General features: G+C 39.8%; 1 protein-coding gene across 1 annotated transcript in view; it reads left to right on the top strand.

The window, feature by feature from the left end:
- The window catches only part of RGL3 (ral guanine nucleotide dissociation stimulator like 3), a 958,134-nt gene that overhangs the window by 681,161 nt on the left and 255,518 nt on the right, over nt 1–21,455 (top strand). Inside the window, exon 16 of the mRNA XM_044084617.1 lies at nt 4,790–4,978. Within this exon, the coding sequence (XP_043940552.1) occupies nt 4,790–4,978 (189 nt within the window). The remainder of the gene's footprint in view (nt 1–4,789; nt 4,979–21,455) is intronic.

Raw genomic sequence — 21,455 nt, 5'->3', positions numbered from 1 at the left:
ATTTATGTGTATTATAGATTTTGTTTGGGTATATCTCCGTAGGGGAAGTGTGCGGTAGTTACAGACCTTAGGGTTAGGGAGGGGTTAAGGATAGTGCATAGATAGTTGTGTATGTAGGGTTTAGTGTAGGGTTAGAAGTTGAGTTTTGGTGCTTTACTTTAGGGTTCGGAGTAGGGTTTGGTTAGTGTATGTATGTGGTTTATTTATTTTGCTTGGGTAGGTAGTATGTAGCGTGTGGTGGGATTGGCCGACTATGAACGTTCAATATTTTAAATTTCGCGGTTTAGTGCATTCGGTATTTTCAAAGTTCGAGTAATACATGTTGCTGTTTTGGTATTCGATGTAATGGATTTTCATTCATTTAATATAGTCCCCAGATGACCACCTATTTGGCTACAAAATATTATAAATAATGAATGCACTCAGGCAGCTCTGGCTAAGGAAGTTGTACTGAAAGACAGTAAGGTGTTGCATTGTTTGGTAAGAATAAAGCTCAAAGGGAAGTGTATATTAGTTTTCCACCAAACATTGTACAGATATAGGAACAGCAGATGTACTTTGTACATTCCTAGAAGGCATTAGGGCAGTGATGGCAAACCTATGACACACGTGTCAAAGGTGACACACCACAACATTTTAGATGACATGCTAGTGTTCACCAACACCCAAATTACCAAAGAAACTGCTTTTGCATTCATTGCTTGTGTGAAGTAAATTGACTTATTTTGTGCCAGGAGCCAGTTCAACAACACTGCTGAAGAAGTAAGGAAGTTATTAATATCAAAGACTATCTCGATAGAGTCTGCAAAGGCCAGTGCTGACATTGTTTTCTCTTCGTGATTGCACTTCTGTAAAGGGCAGGTAGTCGGCATTTCTAAGCGTGTGCTGTTTTATATTACTCTCAACTGCCCCTCTTAATCCCTCCTAAAACTGGTAAAGTTTTATACTTAATGATGACAATAATTAGATTTATAGAGTAATTTTACTTCAGAAAATGTATATTACTTCACGTTCATTTTTTCTGTCAGTGTCTCAGATTAGTAGTACTAGTAGTTTAAAACTGCCCATATATCTTATTTCTAGATTTGTTCCCGATTCTGTTGAGATTTATCCCTGATATATTGAGAGCTATGCTGTTTTATTTATTTTTATTTATTTATTTATTCATTTTATTGATTTTATTTTTGTTATATACTTTTGTTTGGGGGGGGGGGGGGTGACACACCAGCAAAGTCAAGTTAGGCATTTTCCGAATTTTTGACACGCTGAGCCCAAAAGGTTTGCCATCACTGCATTAGGGACAGGGAAACAACATAAAGTTTTTAGAAAGTATGCAAAGAATACTACTAGGAGGTAAAGGTGTTTGCTTGTGGAGGTCAGAGTATGAATAAAGGCTGAGGCCACTGAATAGCACTCTTCAAGAAAAATCTTGACGATTGGATGGGGGAAATTCACCCCAGGGATCACTTCTGTGGCTCTGCTCGACAGGGGCACAGGAAAATAATTTTCTTGGGTGGCAAAAGCCAGGGTACATTTTTGGCTAGGCTTATATAGGCCCTAGGGCCAATAGCCTAGTACCTACCTATGAACCTATGAACCCATGGATACATATAGTTTAGAAGAAATAAGGTTGTGGAGTCATCATTCTTCAGAGGGGCTGGTACGGGTGTAGTTACAATGGACAGATAGAAGGGGAAGGATGTAGCAGCATGGGTGTCAGCTGTAGACAATTCAAAATTCAAGATTCAAGCTGGGCTTAAAAAAAGAAAACAAGTCATTATGGTGAGTGTGGGGGGCTTTGGGAGTATGCAATCAAAAAATGTGCTATAACATAAGTCATTAGAGTGATTTTGGAAACGTTGCTGTATGTAAAAGGTAGGAAAATTAGAGGAAAACAGAGATGTAACTGTATAGAGAACAGACTGCAACAACACAGCAATACAGCACTCTTCTTCCATCAGCTCAATCGAATACCTTTCTGCCCCCAGGTAGGGTGTCTCAGACACTCTGAAGTCTGGCACTAGATGCAAAACAAAACATGCATATGGCCATTCCTGAATCATAAACATCTCATCCTTCTGTAGGATCTACATCTTATGTCCAAACAGAAAGCCATAGAGTCAAATGGTAAATTAGTAGAGGGATGTGAAATTATTTCCCTTCTATGGGGGAGCCCCATGCTCAGCTAATATCCAATTTTCTGAGGACACCAAATTGTGTTGTTTACATATCAGTGCTGAGAATGTTAAATAGCATCTGATAGATGGCAATTGTAAGTATTACAGCTTCACTTTAATTCATGTTTGCACTATGATCTGGAAAAAGCCATGATGAGACACATGCTCACATGCATCTCCCTCATACCCATGATTCATTTCACTGCAAACCATGCTTCCTTACCAGTGTAGAAAGTTTCCATGATACAACTCTGCCTGTGAGGAGGTGTTCTGGGATTAATTCATGTTTCAAGTTCAGAGTGTTAGAATCACCCTGAAAAACTGCCTATGGTCACACTGGGACTCATACTGAAATTCTAGACTAAATATATAAAAATATGGCATATCAATCAGTTTAACGTATGCAAAGTAACACTACAGCATGTGTGTGTCTAATCATAGGATTTGTTTTATTTATTTATCCTTTGTTGACCAGGTTAGTTCCATTGGGCTAATGACCTTTGTTCAGGGGAGCCTGAGGTCGTATTTATACTACTAGGGGAAATTTGGCTAGGGCATCAGAGAACTTCCCCTACTCTTTTTTGATAGGTGCCATGGGAGCTTATATATCTACTCGAGCTGCAATTAGCAACTCAAGCAGATGGGAAATTGGATGAGTGCAAAATTTTTGGTGAGGTTTCCTATTACACCACTATATGAAGCTTGCTTAGAAAGTTTTACTGTTTCTGATGTAAACTTGAAGGTATTTGTTACTATCTTCTCCAGTTTTTCACACAATTATGCTTACATGATTGTATTAATATGGCATTTATGTCTTTCTCACAAAGACATATAAGAGACATACATGCAAGTATATCTAAAAACGGATCTACTTCACAAGCTCAAAATTTCAAAACTTTGAACTGCAAATTGTCGAGACCATAAGATCAAACTTTTGAAACTTTGAAATTGTAATAAAAAAATAAAAACATTTTTTTTTTTTACATTTTTGTGGGGGGGGGTCAAGCCCCCCTGCACCTCCCATATCCCCTGCTAAATAAATATATTAACTCTGAGATCACAATACAGTGAGGAAATGGTAAATTTCCCATTCCGCTCTGTATGACGATCTCCATTCAAAACATTCAAAGTTTCAAAACTTCAATCTTATGGTCTTGACCATTTGCAGTTCGAAATTTTGAAACTTCAAGCTTGTGAAGGGAGTCCATATAAGCATAGCCACATAAATAAAGATGTTTCTGCTATATTAATCTAATGTAAAGAAGAGAGTCAAATAGTTTTACATGCATGCTGTCTTTTAAAGATATTCAGTAAACAGATGCAAATCAACATTTGTAGAACTGAATTTTATAAATTTTCTTTAAAACTCATAATTTCAGATACTCTAATTTTGCACTGGGACATCTGTTTATATGAAAATACTTCATACCTCTCAACTGTACAGATTTTCGCAGAATGTCTAGAGATTTTTGCATTAAATTTTTGCTCCGTTTTTAAAAAAAATGTGGTTTTCTGGCAAATTAGTGGCAAATCGTTAAAGACTAATGTTAGAAAATAATGACAGACATTTGAGTTTCAGATTTCATACCATTCAGAAAAGTCATTATAATCCAAAACCTGTTATTTTATCCACTTTCTAAATTTGAAAGAGCCACATTTAAAAATTGCCCCTATTTTTAGGCCTTTGTCCACTTTTTATTTATGACTTTGTCTGGATTTTTTGCTCTGAGAAGTTGAGAGGTATGCTAGCAGTCAGATAATAAGTTAAAATATGCAGTGGTGGAGTGATGTGTTATAGTAACACAGAACCCAGGTATGACACAGGACTAAAGCATTACTTGTTGTTGCCAGCTGCCTATGATAAACAACATTATTTAAAAAATACTTATTGGTCCTTGCCTGGACTTTGTAGCTGCTTATGATTTGAATCTCACTGACATGTTCCTTTCTTGACAAAACCAAACCAAAAAAATGTCATGTGCATTAAATATTAACAATTTTGTAATACTGTCTCTAATTAAACCTGGAAGAGACCTGGGATCCTGTAATGGAAACATGAAGGGAAACATTTGCCCAATTTTAATCTCTTGCTGTGAAGATAACAAGCATGCCAGAGAGAAAACACAGTAAACTGCCTTAAGCTGAGGCACAGTCAGACAGTCTCTGTTAAATGGAAGTACCCCAGCTGATATAACCCTCTGGTTTCCAAAATGTCTTGGGAGCAAACATCTTATTAAATGACTTGTTCAGGAACCTCTTGGCACTGAACAAGAAGCTAAATTCCAGGTATATGGATTGCAGTTAACTTCACTGGTGGTTTATTACCATAACCTCTTGTGTATGCTACCATCAGCATTAACAAATAGTAGTCTTCAGTGAATGCAGCTCCCGGGAACACAGCCCACAAATCAGTGAAGCAAGCAGATGTGTTGCTTATGTGTTGCCTAAATATGTGCATTAATCCCTTCTGCAACAACAGAAAGACATTTTACTTCAAATTATCAAGCAGAAGAACCGTTGTTCCCTTAATGAACTTTATAGGTATGTTGGACACTTGATTTGCTATTTTCATAAGTTTTACATTGATTGTGGTTCCTTCCTTTGTATTGCAGAACCTGCCTGAAAAAAATGCTATCCCTACAACTTCTGGCTTTAGTGGTGACATTTCTCCAGGCAGGCAAAGAGCCCATAAAGACACAAACACAACAATATTTCCTGTTTACAACCAACAGACTGCGGACTCCTGCATTATCCGAGTGAGTGTTGAGAACAATAACGGGAATCTGTATAAAAGCATTTTGGTAAGTTGTTGCAAGGAAGTGATTCTGTATTGTATCAAAAATATGTCTATTTTCTGCAAAACATTTTTTTTGCCTTCAGTAACTGCTTCTCAGCCCTTTTTCTGTGCACTTGACAGCTGTGTCTCTCCTAGCCAGGACAATGTAATTCAAGTTGCTTACACCTCAGACACAGACTGCGCCTGCAGTCTTTGGCATGGGCTTCAAGGTTTACCAGCATTCTGTGAAAAACAAATATTCTTTTTCATATCTCACTTCACTGTTACAGCGGAAATGGTCATTGGCTCACATTAGCAGCATTAAGGCATCATACATCTTGCTGTTCGATGATGCCTTTTCATTTTGTTAATCACCCTTAATGAGCACAGCCTTAGCCTGACATCAATAAAGCAGGAATATGCACGCAGTTTTCTCATCAAAAGACAAGAATGGTACAGGTGTATTTCATAATCTTTCCATGACAGCCATTCTGGAAATGACTCAGGCTCATTCCTCATCTTGTCACTGTGTACTGTGCCGTATCTTTGTGAAACAAACTGGTCAGCTACTGTTACTTCTTTTCAAAATAATATTCTGCACTCTGATGATGTGAGGAGTCAGATGTTTTGGTGTGTTAAGATCAGGTAATGTCAGCAAGAATTTTTAGTGTTCAAAAGTATATTAAAAAGGTAATTGTGGTATCATAGCTGTAGCTATAAATACAGAAATATACTGTACCTCCAGTGCATAAGTAAGATAATGTAAGTAAAGAAAAAAGATTTTTGAGGAAAATAAATTAGACTTTAAATGAAAATAGTGGTTTACTATCAAAATGTTGAAATTAATTTGGTCTATCGTTCATATGACTGACCCATATGGTCGACACATGAATATTAAGTAGTTCATTTGGTCAACAGGAAGTGCATGCAAATCACCTGTCGGCATTATGTTGCAAAAAGGGGAAGGATTTTCCCTTGTCTCCACTGTTGTGCAATCTCGGAGTTGTAATATATAAGTAGTGTTAGTTTGCAGGTGTTTTTTGACCATTTAAATTTAGACATTTTTATTTGGTATTTTAAACATTTGGTGTAATGACTTTCGACATCGACCATGTGAATTTTAACATTTTGATAGTAAACCGAAAATAGTCATTCTGAGTAAAGGGTGATGCTAATGCTGGAAGGCTATGTGCTAGATTCAGAAAAATCACATAAGGACCAAATAGCATTGTTGAAACAGTGCAATAATGCTAGTCACTGGTAATTCACAGCAGCAGTGATGCTGTGCAACAAGGTCAAAATGAGTAGGTAATTCACTGGCTAAAACACAATGGGTCACAGAATGACTGGGACAGTGCTGCCATGGTCTCATGAGAGTATGCTTATAACAATGTGTGCTCACATGCCAAATAGCAGGTTGGTATAAAAGCTGAAAGCCATACTGATCATACCATCAATCTATCCAGAACCCTTTTCCCATTTTTTATACATAGGGTCATTGTGTCACCTCAACAGTGACAAATCATCTACAGCCAAGGTTCACACTGCCAGGTGGCCAGTGTTGCTGTGGTTGAACTTCCATACTACACACTCGCACATATACACTCATACCTATGGCCAATTTAGAGTGTCCAATCCACCTACGATATGTCTTTGGAATGTGGAAGGAAACCAGAACAACAAGATGAAACCCACACAAACACAGGGGGGGGCATACAGACTCCAGACAGAAAGCACCCCAGGCCCAGCTGGGAATTAAACCAAGGAGCTTCTTGCTGTAAGGTGACAACACTATTCACTGTGCCACTGTGCTGCCCTGACCATGCAAAAATACCCTGCTGTTTTCATATTATAAATGAGAAGGAAACTGGGTGTATAGGACAGGTAGTAGATATGGAAGAACAAGCAGAGGAACACTCAGAAGGGCAAAGGGAAAGGACGAGTGCTATGGGGGTAGGGAAGCAAGAATATTGTTTTTTGGGGGTTGGTGTGGGCATCCATATATATATATATATATATATATATATATATATATATATATATATATATATATATATATATATTGGCACAAGGAATTTTTTGGCAGGAAAAAGGATATAGGAAAGGTAGTAGGGGCTAAAAGACAAGCACAAAAGATGGACAAACACCAACAGAGGAGGTGCTGACATAAATGAGCAGGAGAACTCAAAGGAAATATGAGAGGTCAGCCACCACTGTGATCACCCTCATGGCTGAGCCCAGCCACTATTTTACTGGTTAGGGCCAGGCAGCTGTTCAACTCGGCCAGTCACACAAGAATGCTCTGCAGGCTGCCAATGCAGGTGTCCAACCATCATTTCACCAAAGCTGTCACCAGGCCTTCCACCTCCTGCTGGTCGACATACTTGAACTCATTGTTGATGCCCCCCACGGGGAGCCTAAACCACCCCAGCAGGGACAGACTACCAGAGATCACAATGGAACCTTCCAGATCACCCCTGCATGATGACCCTGCAGATGGACTGGCCTGACATCTGCTTAGAACAGCAAAGCAGGTGCATGGTGTGGTGGCCACTATCATACCATATTCACTACCGTGGCAGACACTGCATAAAATATGAAAGTAAATGGAGGGAAAGAGAACAATGAAGGACAGATTAAAAAAGAAAAAAAAAATCAGTGATAAAGTGATAAACACAAAAGCAAATGCAGTTGTCAGTAATGGGTGCTTCAGTGGGCGGCAGTACAGCTCCCTAGGGGAGTATAATGGTGCTTAAATATACAATGGCAAATCTATCTATCTACCTATCTGTCTATCTGTCTATCTATCTGTCTGTCTATCTATCTATCTATATGTAGACAGAGAGAGGCCTGACACAAAGGTGCTACAGCAGTACATCTGCCACAAGAGTAAATGCCATTTAACCAGTTCAGAATATATGAACAATATATGAGTTTCAAGCAGTGTGACCCACAAGAGGCAGGGAAACTGGACTGAACAACCTCCTGAAACTGAAGTGGCCAACCCATAACAGCTTACTATCAGGTGGCAGGTATGGTCTACCAAAAATGCCCTGCATAACACTAGGGGGACCATGCCAGTAATATACTGCTGCATATGTCCAAAATGAATGTGCCATGACATACGACAGCGACTGTAAAGCATCACCTGACAGTCTGTTTGATTCATTCCCATAGTATGCCATGTAACTGGCACAGTTAGGAGAGGTGGAGCCATGTGTAACTGGCACAGGAGATGTGGAGTCATGTGTAATTGGCACAGTTAGGAGAGGTGGAGCCATGTGCAGCTGGCACAGTTAGGAGAGGTGGAGCCATGTGTAAATGCCACAGTTAGGAGAGGTGGAGCCATGTGTAACTGGCACAGTTAGGAGAGGTGGAGCCATGTGTAACTGGCACAGTCAGTAGAGGTGGAGCCATGTGTAACTGGCATAGTCAGGAGAGGTGGAATGGCCTGTGTTAGAGTAAGGCATAGCAGACGGACCAGGGAGTCATGTTTTAATGGCAGGGGTATGACCATAGACATGGCACTGAATTATGACAACTATTCAGATTAAAAGTTAATAATGACACCTGGGATGGTGGTGGAACACCCATTGTAAGCTTAATCTGCACCACCATGCCACTGGTGGGACCCCTTGGGCAAAGGATGGGCAGTAGAACAGTTCAAAGTTCACCGACAAGGTATGTGACACATAAGGCAAAACAAAGTTTCAAGAAATTGTTAAAATAATTAACCCAAACTGCAGACATTCACAGTGATACTGATGGTTAACAGATATGCATCTATTACATCAGTGCCATATGAATACCACAATTTACTGATATTGTTGAAGAGCTCTTTGGTGAGACGTTGAGTAGCTGCCTTATTTGGAAGTAATTTGCTTATAGCAATGTTTTTTACTACTTGTCAGAATGATTTGGCTATCCCACTTTGAATTGCTGCAAGTTTCTAATGTACGTTGCCTTTGCTGTGATAGTATATATTCTGGCCTCCTTTCTAAGTTTCTGGAATAGGGTATATTAATCATGATTGCATTAGTCAGCTTTCCATGTTTTTCATGCATCACCATATCATTGTTTTTGAGCTCATTGTAAAGCCAGGGTGCTACGTTACCTTAAGTTCTAACTTTTGTAAGTGGGTAGAGTCTTTTCTGGACAGGGCTGAGCAGGGTGTAGAAGGTGGGCAGAGCAGATGCAGGGTTTATACAGCTATACAGAGTAGCCCAATCTATTAATTGCTGTTCTGTAGCAGGAGCTTGTTCAGAGTTGTCTACAATTGCAGTTTGTCTCAAAAATATAATTATAGGAGGTAAGTTTGTAAATTTCATTGACCATGAACAGTGATTGCTGAGAGTGTTGGGCAGGGCCTCAAGTAATTTCAGATTTTCAGATGTAGTTCTCGACCTCTTATCTCCAGAATAAAGGGACAAATCAAGAAATAATCAAGGAAAATGCCCCAAATCAGACACTTTTTAAAATATTGGTGTTACTAACTTGAAAAGTTAACAGAATAACAGAATGTGAACACCAAATACTTTCTGAAGTAAAAAAATCTATAACTTATGATTTTTATTGTTTATTCGGTATAGTCCACCACATGTTCTCCTAAAATGTCCAGTTTTAGGAGTGATAAGGAGGGAGAGAGCAACATTTTGAGCCTAATCAGGGTATACAAGGGGGTATGTTTTCAGGTATTTCACCTATGGCAATGATATTTCAAGAGTTCCCTGGCTGGGATACTCTTGGTCAGCATGTGCCAGTTTTTATACTGCCACTGGAATCCATCATCTGTAAGGTCAGAGGAGGGCTCATCTAAGGCCTACACCCCCTACTAATGACTAATTAAGTTAATACTAATAGCTGCTATTAACGTCATTGTCTTTGTGTGGAAGGAAGATCTACTGACTGCAGTGTTTGGTGTGGGATTTATGTAGCAATATGCTTAGCAAAATATTTTACAAAGTAAAGTAAAAATCTGCATTTCTCAGGTTTCTCCAGTCAAGGCTTAAATGAGTAGCATGGGATAATTATAGTACTGCAAATGAATGCTGCAGATTCATGAAGAGCAAGGTGTTTCAGGGTCAAGGACCAAAAGTAATAACAAGTACTCTCGCACTCACAGGCTCATGCTCAGGAGTTCACTGCTAATTCACTCACACCTGTAACTTTGCACTTTTCTATGCACTTTGTTTTCAGAAGTACATATGCAGGCAGCCAGCACTATGGCAAAGATTGATAAAGGTCTAACTATGGCCCAGGTAACCCTGTTCGGATTAGTAGCTCGAGCATCTGAGATGCTAGCAATGGAGGCCTGGACTGCCAGTCCTGGGGGAGGAGGGATGGGTGCATACAAGGGCCACATGAAGCAGTCGTATTTCCCTGGCAAAGGCCAGGGTAAACAACTGCATGGTGCTGTCTGAGGGGTGGGAAAAGTGTCTTACTGATGCCAGCTCTTTTTGGCAGAAGTGAGTAGCTGTTCATGGTATTTCGCAGACTTCGTATTCCTACCCACAGGGGTGTTACTATGTGTTGACTGGGAAGTGGAAAAAATATGGAATAAAACACCAACATGGCAGCAATGTGACATAGACATAGCACACCTAAACGTCTTCAGCAGCCCTAACTCTTGGATGGAGACAGTCTGAGAAAGCCCAGCAGAGAAATAGGCGTGGCAATCAGCAACAGGCACTGGTATCTGATGATGGTCACTTGTGTGTCAAATAAAAAGAGAGCTGCCAAAAACATATATATTTATGCAGGCAGCTGTTATATACAAAAACTCCAGCACTGTGGAGCTTTTCAAATGGAGGCCATGATTACTTCTGTAATTAAGTTGCTTGAATGTGTAAAAACAACATTGACCTGAACAAGTAAAACAAAACACTGAATTATCTTTTCAGTGTAATATTTTTCTTACACATTTATTTTTGTTTCAGAGTTTCATACTATCACTGTTTAGCCTACCAGTACAGTGTTATTTCACACTTTGCTAGTCTATGTAATAACAAGATTAATCATACCTTATTCACAAGTGTGAATGAATTAGCATACAGGATAGCAAAAAACAAGAGATATAAATTGCTCAAAACACCAATGCTGAGAAAATAAGTAAAAAGTTAAATCAGGAGCGAATACTTAAATTATCACCCAAGGTCAAAGTCCAAAAAAAGTGGTCACCTAGCTGAATAAAGAAAAGCTGACATTTCTAAAATGTGTAACGAGACTTTTGAGAGCTGAAGGTGACACAACAGTCACAAAAAATAGCTGGTAACTGCTCTAAACATAAACACTGAATAAATAATTAAAAAGCAAAGCAAACTACATTTCAAGAGCCAAGGTGTAAATGATCCTCTAGATCAACTGCAGTGCTGAAAACAGATCAGCTGACTGATTTAGGCGGTCTAGGATGTGGAAGGAGAGCTTTTCAGGGCAAAAAATGGCAAAGCATATTTAATCTTTCAACTATACTTTTAAAAAGACTGGACCAATGGCACATTTTCACCTATGATCTTGTTTCATAAGTAAAAGGGAACATTTACTATGGTTGAATGAAGATACACGCAAAACAATACATTGTTAATTATTATAAACCAACGAGTTAATATAATCATAGATTCTTTAGCAATTGTTAATATATAAGTTGAGCAAGAAGCCTACATGCAAAGGAACCCCATTACATACAGCTTCACAGAGCATATGCCTAGTGATCTGATGATGGAGGTTAAACTGTGAGATGTAGAAATATTGACAATCTCTGTATAGTCCAAGGCAAAGAGTTCCATAGTTGGGGACCTCTGTAAGGGACAACTTTGGTGAAACACAGGAAATAGCAAGCTGAAATGACCTGAGATAAAAATAATAACCGTTAGTTAATCAGGTAGGTCCACTGGATACACACTCCCTTTTCAGGGGAGCAATGCCTGATTAAGTGTCTTGCTCAAGGTCACATGGGTAATGAGAGCTGAGGAAATCTAACCCCTTACCACAGGAATTAAAGGTCATATCTGGTGTCATTCAAAGGGGATCCAGCGTCTGTCTGCCTGGGATGACATGCTCGACAAGCCACACTGCTTCGCTAGAGACGGCTTGCACCTGTCACCTTCAGGCTTTAGAATACTGGCCAAGGCTCTTGCCACCCCCAAAGTGCCTTTTTTAGGCAAGGCTCAAAAGACAATCCCATCACCGTAAATAGCACGAGTAAAAAAATCTGGGGGTAATGCTACTTAATGCCAGAAGTCTAAACCTCAAAATGCACTCACTTGAGGCACTCCTCAGTATGGAGAAAATCAATATATGTGCAGTAACAGAAACCTGGTTTAAAGCTCCAGAGAGCACCCCAGCACTACCAGGCTACAACTCATACCATACATTTTGGCCACAAAACCCAGACCGAAATACAAAAGGCGTGGGCGTATCCATATTCATCAAGGATACCCACACCTCCAGATTAGTGGCACAGCACAATGCTTCAGAGAACATCCACGTGCAACTAACAATGGGCAAAACTGCAATTCAAATTGTAGCTTGCTACAGGTCACCCACCATGTCCCAGGACCCCATTCCGGGTTTCTGGAAACACTGGGAAACATAAAGGTCCTACAAGACACCCTAATATTGGGTGATTCCAACTACCCAAAGATTAACTGGGAGAACTACTCAAGTACTAACTCCCTTGCCCGACATTTCCAAGAATTTATAAACTCAAAAGCCCTGGTTCAACTGGTCAACACTCCCACCAGAGGTGACAACATATTGGACCTGGTCATCACCAACATGGGCGACCAGTGTTCCACACCAGAGGTCAACCCCTCGCTGGTTAGATCTGACCATAAACAAATCACTTTGGATATCCACATTCCGCCCCCACCCCCAGACAAGGAAACCACCTTGAAAAACTTTTCAAAAGCAAACTTCACGTTACTTAAGACCGAGGTGGAAATTTTCAAAGCCCCCATGTTAAAGGATAACGCTGTCCAAACTGCAAAATCCTTTACTAATGCATTCTACGGGCACCTACAAGAATGCATGGATCATGCTATCCCAAGCAACACCAAGACTCACTTCTCCAAGAAAAGGAAACCAATCTGTTGGACCCCTGCCATAACAAGCTATACAATAGAAGGAGGAAACATACAGAAAAGAGTAAAATCCCAAGAAGGGAAGACATTCCTGATCAGTATCAGCAAGAAACTACGATCCCTCATAAAATTGTCCAAGGCGAGCTTCGAAAGAAAAATTGCCAAGGACTCCAAAGATAACTACAAGGCATTCTTTAGCTATATCAAGAATCTAAGTGGCAATGCTCAGATCTGCTCAGAGTTAATGCAGAATGGCACAAAATACACTGAACCAACCAATATTGCCAACATCCTGGCAGACAGGTTCAGTGCAAACTTCACCCCCCCCCCCAAAAGGGCCCATAACCATACCAGAAGAATGTAGTGCCCCTGAAATCACAGACACTCAGGTTAAAACAGCCCTCTCCAAAGCTAAAAACACAGCATCAATGGGACCGGATGGTGTCCCAGGCTGTGTCCTACATGAGCTCAAAGATGAACTAACCCCTCACCTAAATACACTGTTAAACTCAGCCTCTCCACAGGCTACGTACCCATAGAGTGGCACACAGCAATGGTTATTCCGCTCCACAAAGGTGGAGCCACAACAGACCCCAGGAACTATCACCCTATAAGCCTGACTAGCTTGGTCTGCAAGGCTATGGAGCACATCATAATAGAACTCATTAACAGAGACATTGGGAACCTCCAAACACTGGACCCTACCCAGTTCGGCTTTGTTAAGGGCAGATCATGCCTCCTAAACCTGGTGGACTTCTTTGAGACAGTTACCAAGGCTATAGATGAGGGAAAGGTGGTAAACACAGCATACCTAGACCTCGCAATGGCCTTTGACACCATTCCCCATTCTGGTATTATAGACAAGCTCACCAGCCTGAACATAAACCCCTATGTCACAAGATGGGTTGCCAGTTGGCTCATGGACAGAACCCACATGGTGAGAGTTGTGGGAGCTAGGTGTGACTCTAAACCGATTACAAGTGGCATTCCCCAGGGCTCAGTCCTAGGACCCCTCCTGTTTGGCATATACTTCTCAGAGGTAGAGACAAGTACAGGTGGACTATGGCTGTCCAAGTTCGCAGACGACTTCAAACTAGGAGCTATAATTGACTCTCCGGCTGATGCAGATATCCTCAAAAAGGGTCTCACTGAGATGGATACCTGGTGTCAAAACTCATGGCCTCAAGCTAAATGTCAAACCATGCATAGTCATCCCCTTTGGAAAAAACAAGTACACACAAACTACCACATAGGTGGTAGCCCCCTAAATACGGAAAACGTAATAAGGGATCTGGGGACCCAAGTAGATAGTAATCTCTCCTTTGATAATCACATTGCCAAAGTGGTTAGAAAATCCTCCTATATGGCCCACCTAATCACAAAAGGGTTTGCATCCAGATCAAAAGAGGTCATTGTGCCCCTCTACTCATCACTCATCAGACCCATCATAGAGTACAACGCCCCATTTGGGATGTACCTTACAAGACACCTGCAACAGCTGGAAAGACCACAGAAGTACCTCACCAAGAGGATCACTGGCCTCAAACAGATGCCCTATGCAGCTCAACTCATGAAAGTCCAGCTGTACTCAGTTGCATACCGCCTACTCAGAGGTGATCTCTGCCTGACATACAAGGCCATGTCCAACCCAGAATTGATGGACATGCTCCACCTAAAGAAAATCTTATCCCCTCGAGCCACACCCTCTTGGGATCTAAACCTCACCACAACAATAAATAGGACATGCTGGAGGGACAGATTCCTGTCCCAGGGACTTCCCATGCTTTGGAATAATATTCCAATCTACATTAGGCAGAGCTCCTCGCTAACACTCTTCAAGAGAAATCTTGACGAGTGGATGGGAAACAGAAAGTTTACCCCGGGGATCACTTCAGTGTCTCTGCTGGACAGAGGCACAGGGAACTAATCTAAGCCGGGGGGGGGGGGGTGAACGCCAACACATTTTGGCTAGGCTTATAAATGCCATTGGACAGATAGCCTAGTACCTACCTATGAACCTATATCCTTAACCGTCTGCACTAAGCAAAGGATAGTACCTTAATTTATTTTTCTTGCAGGAAGAAGCTCAAGGTATGGTACTGCTTCAGGTAAAGAAATTTGTAAAGAGACAGAAGGCAGTGTGTTCTGGCTAAGGCTTCACCTTTACAGAGTGAGTCAGCTGCACCATGAGCATTCACATCTTTTTCAAGAGGACCTGAAGCTTGTTGCATGAAATATAACAGATATAGGTCACCAATGGAGTGCTGTTTCTTATGACAGGGAGAGCATTTGTTTTCCAGTTGTGTTTCTGACTTCTTGGTTATCAGGTGTGCAGTTTTGTGACATGTTACCAGCATGGTCTTGTGTTTAGTAGCCATGGTGTCAATATGAATATAAAGGTAAACTTCAATCGAGACAGAAGCCAAAGTGTTTAAAATGTTGGGCAGATTGCCAAGAGCTACCTAGAAGGGAGATTAGAGACCTGAGAGGCACTTGGCAGGTCTGAAGTTAGTGACTTCATGCTTTTAATGTTTAGGCAAATTCCCATGAAGTGCATCATTGTGGATTGCTTTGAGACATACCTCTCAACTGTCCAGATTTTTGCCTAACATTTTTGATTTGTTTCTCATAAAATTGCAATTTCCTGGCAAATTATTGACAAATCATTGAGGACTGAAATCAGAAAATAATGAAAGACATTTGAGTTTCAGACTTCTTACCCTTCAGAAAATTCATGCTAATGAAAAACCTGCTGTTCTGTCAACTTTGTAAGTTTGTAAAAGCAATGTTTAATAAAATATGTCCCTATTTTTGGATCTTTGTCCCCCCATTTTATGGCTTTGTCCAGATTTCTTGGTTTAAGAGGTTGAGAGGTATGCTCTGAGATGTCCAGTAAGATATGAGGTGATGTTTTCTGGTGGTGTGCCAAAAGCCCATATTGCCAAATCACCAGTATAGAAACAGACATCTATGCTGGGAAAGGTAAAACAAAGAAATACATCAGGCCAACTATGGAGCCCTGAATTAACACTTATTTAATATACTCTTAATTAGAGCTGGAGTCCTTCACCTTGCAATTAAAGAATTGTCTATGCAGCTAATTGTTGATTCAGTTAAGTTTACTGGAAGTTAGTTATTGTGCTTTATTTTGAAAAAGAGTGAACCTTGGATTTGGTAGCAAAGTAGTAATTTTTCTAACAAGCTCTTTTAGGTTGTTGAGAATCCTGAGCTACCATGCTGTGAAATAAATTGTCTTGATTTTCAATTAGCTATTTTTTGCACTGGTTTCTAAACAAGCAGCTGGCACAAGGGGTGGAGCTGTGTTTGTTGCCTCTTGTAAGTAGAAGGAAGTACTTGTACTGCTGTTCTGATGCAATAAGCTTTCGAGGTCAAAAATAATGTATTTTTGAAGCTGATGACCCTAGCAAGCTCTTTCTTACATCTGTAGCAACTTTTCCCCAACTTTCTGTTGATCATCAGGCCCCTCCCAACCAGTCAGCTTATTTGATCCCCATCACTGGGGCATGGGTTGAGCGGTAGGGACCATCATGTAGACAACAATCAGAGGGGGTTCAAGGTTTTAATTTTTTCAGTTGTTTCTTCCTGGCCCTAGCTGTATAGCCCTGGCAAGTTGCCAGAAAGAGGCATATGATGGTTGTTCATGGAGGATGTCCCCTGAATTTTGCAGGGTGTGTTCCCTCCAAGCAGCCCTACCCTCCTCCTTGAAACACAAAGCACAAGTGGTGGTTTTACCTTTCCTCACCAAAAAGACTTTCCTACCCAGTGTGCTCCCAAGTTTGCACAAAACCTCCCCTTAGAAAGAGATGAGCAGACCATGCCCCTCACCCTTTTGTGCTGGGGTTGACAATCAAATCCTGGTAGTCTGGGTTATTCCATCTCTCTCTCTGGTGGAACCAGGCAAAGCCATGTCTTTTGTAAAGAAGGAAGGGAAGGAATGAACAGTCCAGGTTGATCTAAGATGGTGAGGTTCAGTCTTCACAGCAGGAAGCAAAGGGAGAGTGCCGTACTGGAAGGGAGGCAGGGCAGAATGATGAGAACTACAGACAGATACCAGAACAGACAGGGGTGAATTTCAGAGGGAACTGGCTTCTCTTAGATCAGATAGACTTTCTTCCAAATTTCTGAGAATCTGGCCATTGTGTTGGCAAGTGCCATGACAAAAGTCTTCAAAAGATCACTGGCTACTGCATGTCAGAGATTAAGGAAATTACTAATGGAGTATCAAAAAGGCTGTCCTACATCCAGAACTATTCAGAGTGTGTGTCTTAGGCAGTCTCAGAAATATCTGATGGAGTAAAGAACCAGATTAACCTCTTCGCTAATGACACAAAGCTAGGTGTGACAGTGGATAATTGAAGAGGAATCTAGTAAAGGATTTGGAAAGGCTGAACCAATGAGCAGTAAGGTGACAATTGAGGTTCAGAGCAAACAAATGCAAAGTTCTGTACTTGGCCTTAACAACCTTTGTGTGAAGTATCTGCTGGAAGAAGTGAAAAAGACATTACCGAACCAAGGAAAGGATCTGGGTGTGTGATCACATCTGTCCATAGGTTCATAGAAAAATACTAGGCTAATGACCACCAGGTCCCTTGTAAGCATAGCCGCACAATCTTACCCAATTGTGTCCTTATGTATCATGGGCACTTATTTGGAGGGGGAATGTTAGTTTGGTGAATGGATCAGCAGAACAGCAAGAAGCTGTTACAACAGAAAATTGAACACCTGGGTGCATCCTCAGGGGGTGAACCAAAAAAAACACACACCACACCAGGATATAATGAAAAATTTTTACTGGTGTATCCGGTATCTTGGCTTTCGCCTTCAAGGAATAAATTTTACACCAAGCAGCCATGTTTTATATTATGACATCATTAGAATAATTACATTAATTAAAACTGATTAGAATCAATTATTCAGTTAAATACATTAATGCGTATAAATACTTTACCCTATAAAATAAACTTTCTGTTACATATTGTTGATATTTTATGTAGTCCAGTATTTATAAAAAACTTTTTAACAATTTACTTTGGAGAGAAAATACATATAAATGTGTTTAAGACGGAAAAATAAATTCAGCAATAACCATTATTTCACAAGGTAAACAACACCAATATGTATATATTACCAACCTAATGGATGAAAAACTGAAAGCAGAGCTAATTATATAAACTCACCCTTGACATTTAATACAAAAGCCGAAGTACCGGATAAACCAGTAAAGATTTTTTTGTTATATCCTGGTGTGGTGTGTGTGTTTTTGATTCATTGTTGTTCACAGTTTGTTTCATAGGTGGATTCCATGAAGCAAACAGGTAATACTGTCAACTCACAGGGTTTTTGGCAGACATGTTCTTCAGTAATGCATACAGCTTTGGAGGTCAGACAAGGAAAAGTATTTTAGGTTGCTGGAAAGATTTCAAATAAAAGCTGTCAGAAAGCTCTATAGAATGCATAGAATGGGATAAGACCAGATGCTAGAAGAGCTAAAGTTCTTCTCACTTGGCACCAATCCAGACATTGGGAACATAAAATTGGAGCACAATGTCATATCAAGGAAATTTGAAGGGGGTATTTCTGAACAGGAAGGAAGGAAGAGGCACAGGAAGCATACCTACTACTTGGATCTCCAAAAAGTAATTTTTCATAGAAAGGGTGTAGTGCCCTGTGGTAGGGCTAGACATCTGGCAGTGTAAACCTTGGCTCTAGATGATTGTCACTGTTGAAGTTACACCCTGACCCCATGTGCAAAAATGTGAAAAAGGGGTTGTGGATGGATGGATGGATGGATGGATGGATGGATGGATGGATGGATGGATGGTTCTGGAGCCATGAAAATGACTACCAGAATGAGTGATGAAGAGAAATCTACAAAAGCATTCAGGAGGACAAGGACACGTTGAAAAAGGTTAAGACAGAAGGGTAAAGATGAAGGAAAGGTACAGTATTAGACTAGATAAATGTACTATCTCCTTCTGCCATCAAACAAATGTAATGTAGTTGCTGTGGAAGAGGGCACGTGCACATGGAATGTACACTAGACTCAAAGTACATATCATTGGGAAACACTCAAAGTACATATCATTGGGAAACACTCAAAGTGCATATCATTGGGAAACACCTTCTAGAAGAAGAAATAGTAGATGATAAGGTGGATGTGCTAAGGAGGACATGTCTGTTGCTGTGTGCTTAGAAGAATGAATGAATGATTAGCATTATGTCAATTATGTCAAAAAAAGGACAGGTGACTGATGAAACAGCAGAACTTTAGATGGAGGACTCTCTCAGAAATTAATTCAGCTGATGGGATTATCCAGGTCTCTACCAAAAGCCCAGTCGAATCAAAGAACCACTGTGCCCTATTCCTGAGGAGATCCCCTCAGATACAGAGGCTGTTAGGATGAGCATTGTACTGTGAACTGGAAAAAATATTTCATTTGATACCTAAAATCTAGTATCTTTGAAGTATTTAAAACTGTTTGTAGTCAGATAAATATGTACTTTTTAATGTAGACAAATGTTAATTGTTTTATATAATTACCTCCTCATTTATATGCGTAAAACAGGAGAAAGAATAATGTATCTATGCACCTCTTCTTGCATGTACTTATAGTTCTGAGTTTCTCTGTGCTGTCATCTGTAATGCTTGAGAAGCAATTAAAGGTCAGCATGAAGTTTCCTTCTGGCTCTGAGTAATTAATGTGATCTTTTATATAGCATTGTTCAGATGGAAAGAATACACTGTCCATCATGTTGGTATATAAAGCTGTTTTGGTCATATAGTTCCTCTAAATGACAGTACAGATTTCATCTGTATAGTTCAGTTAAACACTGCAAAGACCCAGAGCAGTAGCTAGGTAAATTGATAACCTGGGCAGTGTCCATGCTGGTGCCCCCAATCGCTCATCCCTAAGTTAGTGACCAAAAGCAAATAAGATTGTTCAATTTGAAAGCCCACACATACACTGTAAAAGCAAATAAGCAAATTAATTTAAGCAGCTGTGATATGAACCCCATGGCTGCTTAAATTAGTTCCAGTACTGGGCTCACAATGAATAGGCAACTCTTCTGATGTGCTGATCATGCATACCCTTTGACTGCCTGGACATGTGGTAGTGGCCCCCTTCACCCCACTCTAACCATAGTATTGCAAAGACCATCACTTGGCACTGCAAGAACATACAAAATCACACAGTGTGGTATAGCTGCAAATAACACCGACTGGACTGTTTAGTTTACCGTATTTTATAGGACAAATGTTGGTAACAAGGCAGAAATTCTGGTAGCTTGGTACTTCTCCTAGTAATGCAGTGTTAAAGATAGGCCAAAACGACTGCAAACAGGAATGTGCTTACAACATGTCCAGTCTGTCCTTTTTCAATTCATAGGCATTAGCTTCACAAATTTCACTAAGAAAAAAACATTCCACAGTTCTGGGGTAAAACATGAAAAAATGCACCATCAACAGTTAATGTGTTCTGAGTACTTTCTGATTTATATATTTTTTCAGAAAATTTCTGTTTTGTACTTATTCAACCAGTGAGAAAACAAAAAATGGAGATTATATAAATTCACAAAGAATTTTCAGTAAACAAATCACATATTAAATTATATACATAAATCGATTATTAATGAAAGGAAAATTTGCAGACAACTCATTTTTAACTATATTTCTCTAATTACACTTTTATTTCAATCCAAAATCTGAATATAGGCTTTTTAACATTTGATCTCGAAGTGATAACATTTATTTCCTTTTACCAAGAAAAAGACTAGACATAAAAGCAAACAATCCAGTGGCAAAACACCAGCAATTAGGACAACACTGCAGTCAGATTCATGAATTTTATTTAGCGCTTTTATTCCATCAATTTGGAACTTCTTCAGAATACCAAAAAATTTACACAATTTGCATTAAAAACACAACAGTCCTAATCATGATTACCACATCCAACCAACTGTGTTCACACAATAATTAAAATCACACATTTTTTTTATTTCACATTTAAAAAAAAAAAAAACAGTAATAATACATACACAGTCCCTCTAAAAGTGTTCTTAATATAACCACAAATATTTAAATTTTAAAATGCAGTTGATGGATATCATGCCATTAACTCCAGGAGCTGGTCCTGCATTCAATTTAGTTGCCAAAACAGCTCATGAGCTTCTAAAACAAAGTCAATAGCACCACACCTAGGATTAATAGTAGCTTTTTCAACACAAACAAATAAGAATTTATGATTCAGGTAATCCCTAAAATGTTTAGCCAGGGCATTACTGACATTCCCCTTCCCAATGTTGTAAATATATTCACCGATCCATTCCGTGAAGGATCTAATTTTCTTTCCAATATAAAACCCTTTACAATGTTGACACAGTGCTGTATACACCATACCTTTG

This window comes from Protopterus annectens, chromosome 9.part0 (assembly GCF_019279795.1).
Source record: "Protopterus annectens isolate FY-2018-M chromosome 9.part0, PAN1.0, whole genome shotgun sequence".
NCBI classification, from domain to species: Eukaryota; Metazoa; Chordata; order Ceratodontiformes; family Protopteridae; genus Protopterus; species Protopterus annectens.
Note: the sequence above shows the minus strand (reverse complement) of the source record. Positions and strands in the feature narration are given on the sequence as shown.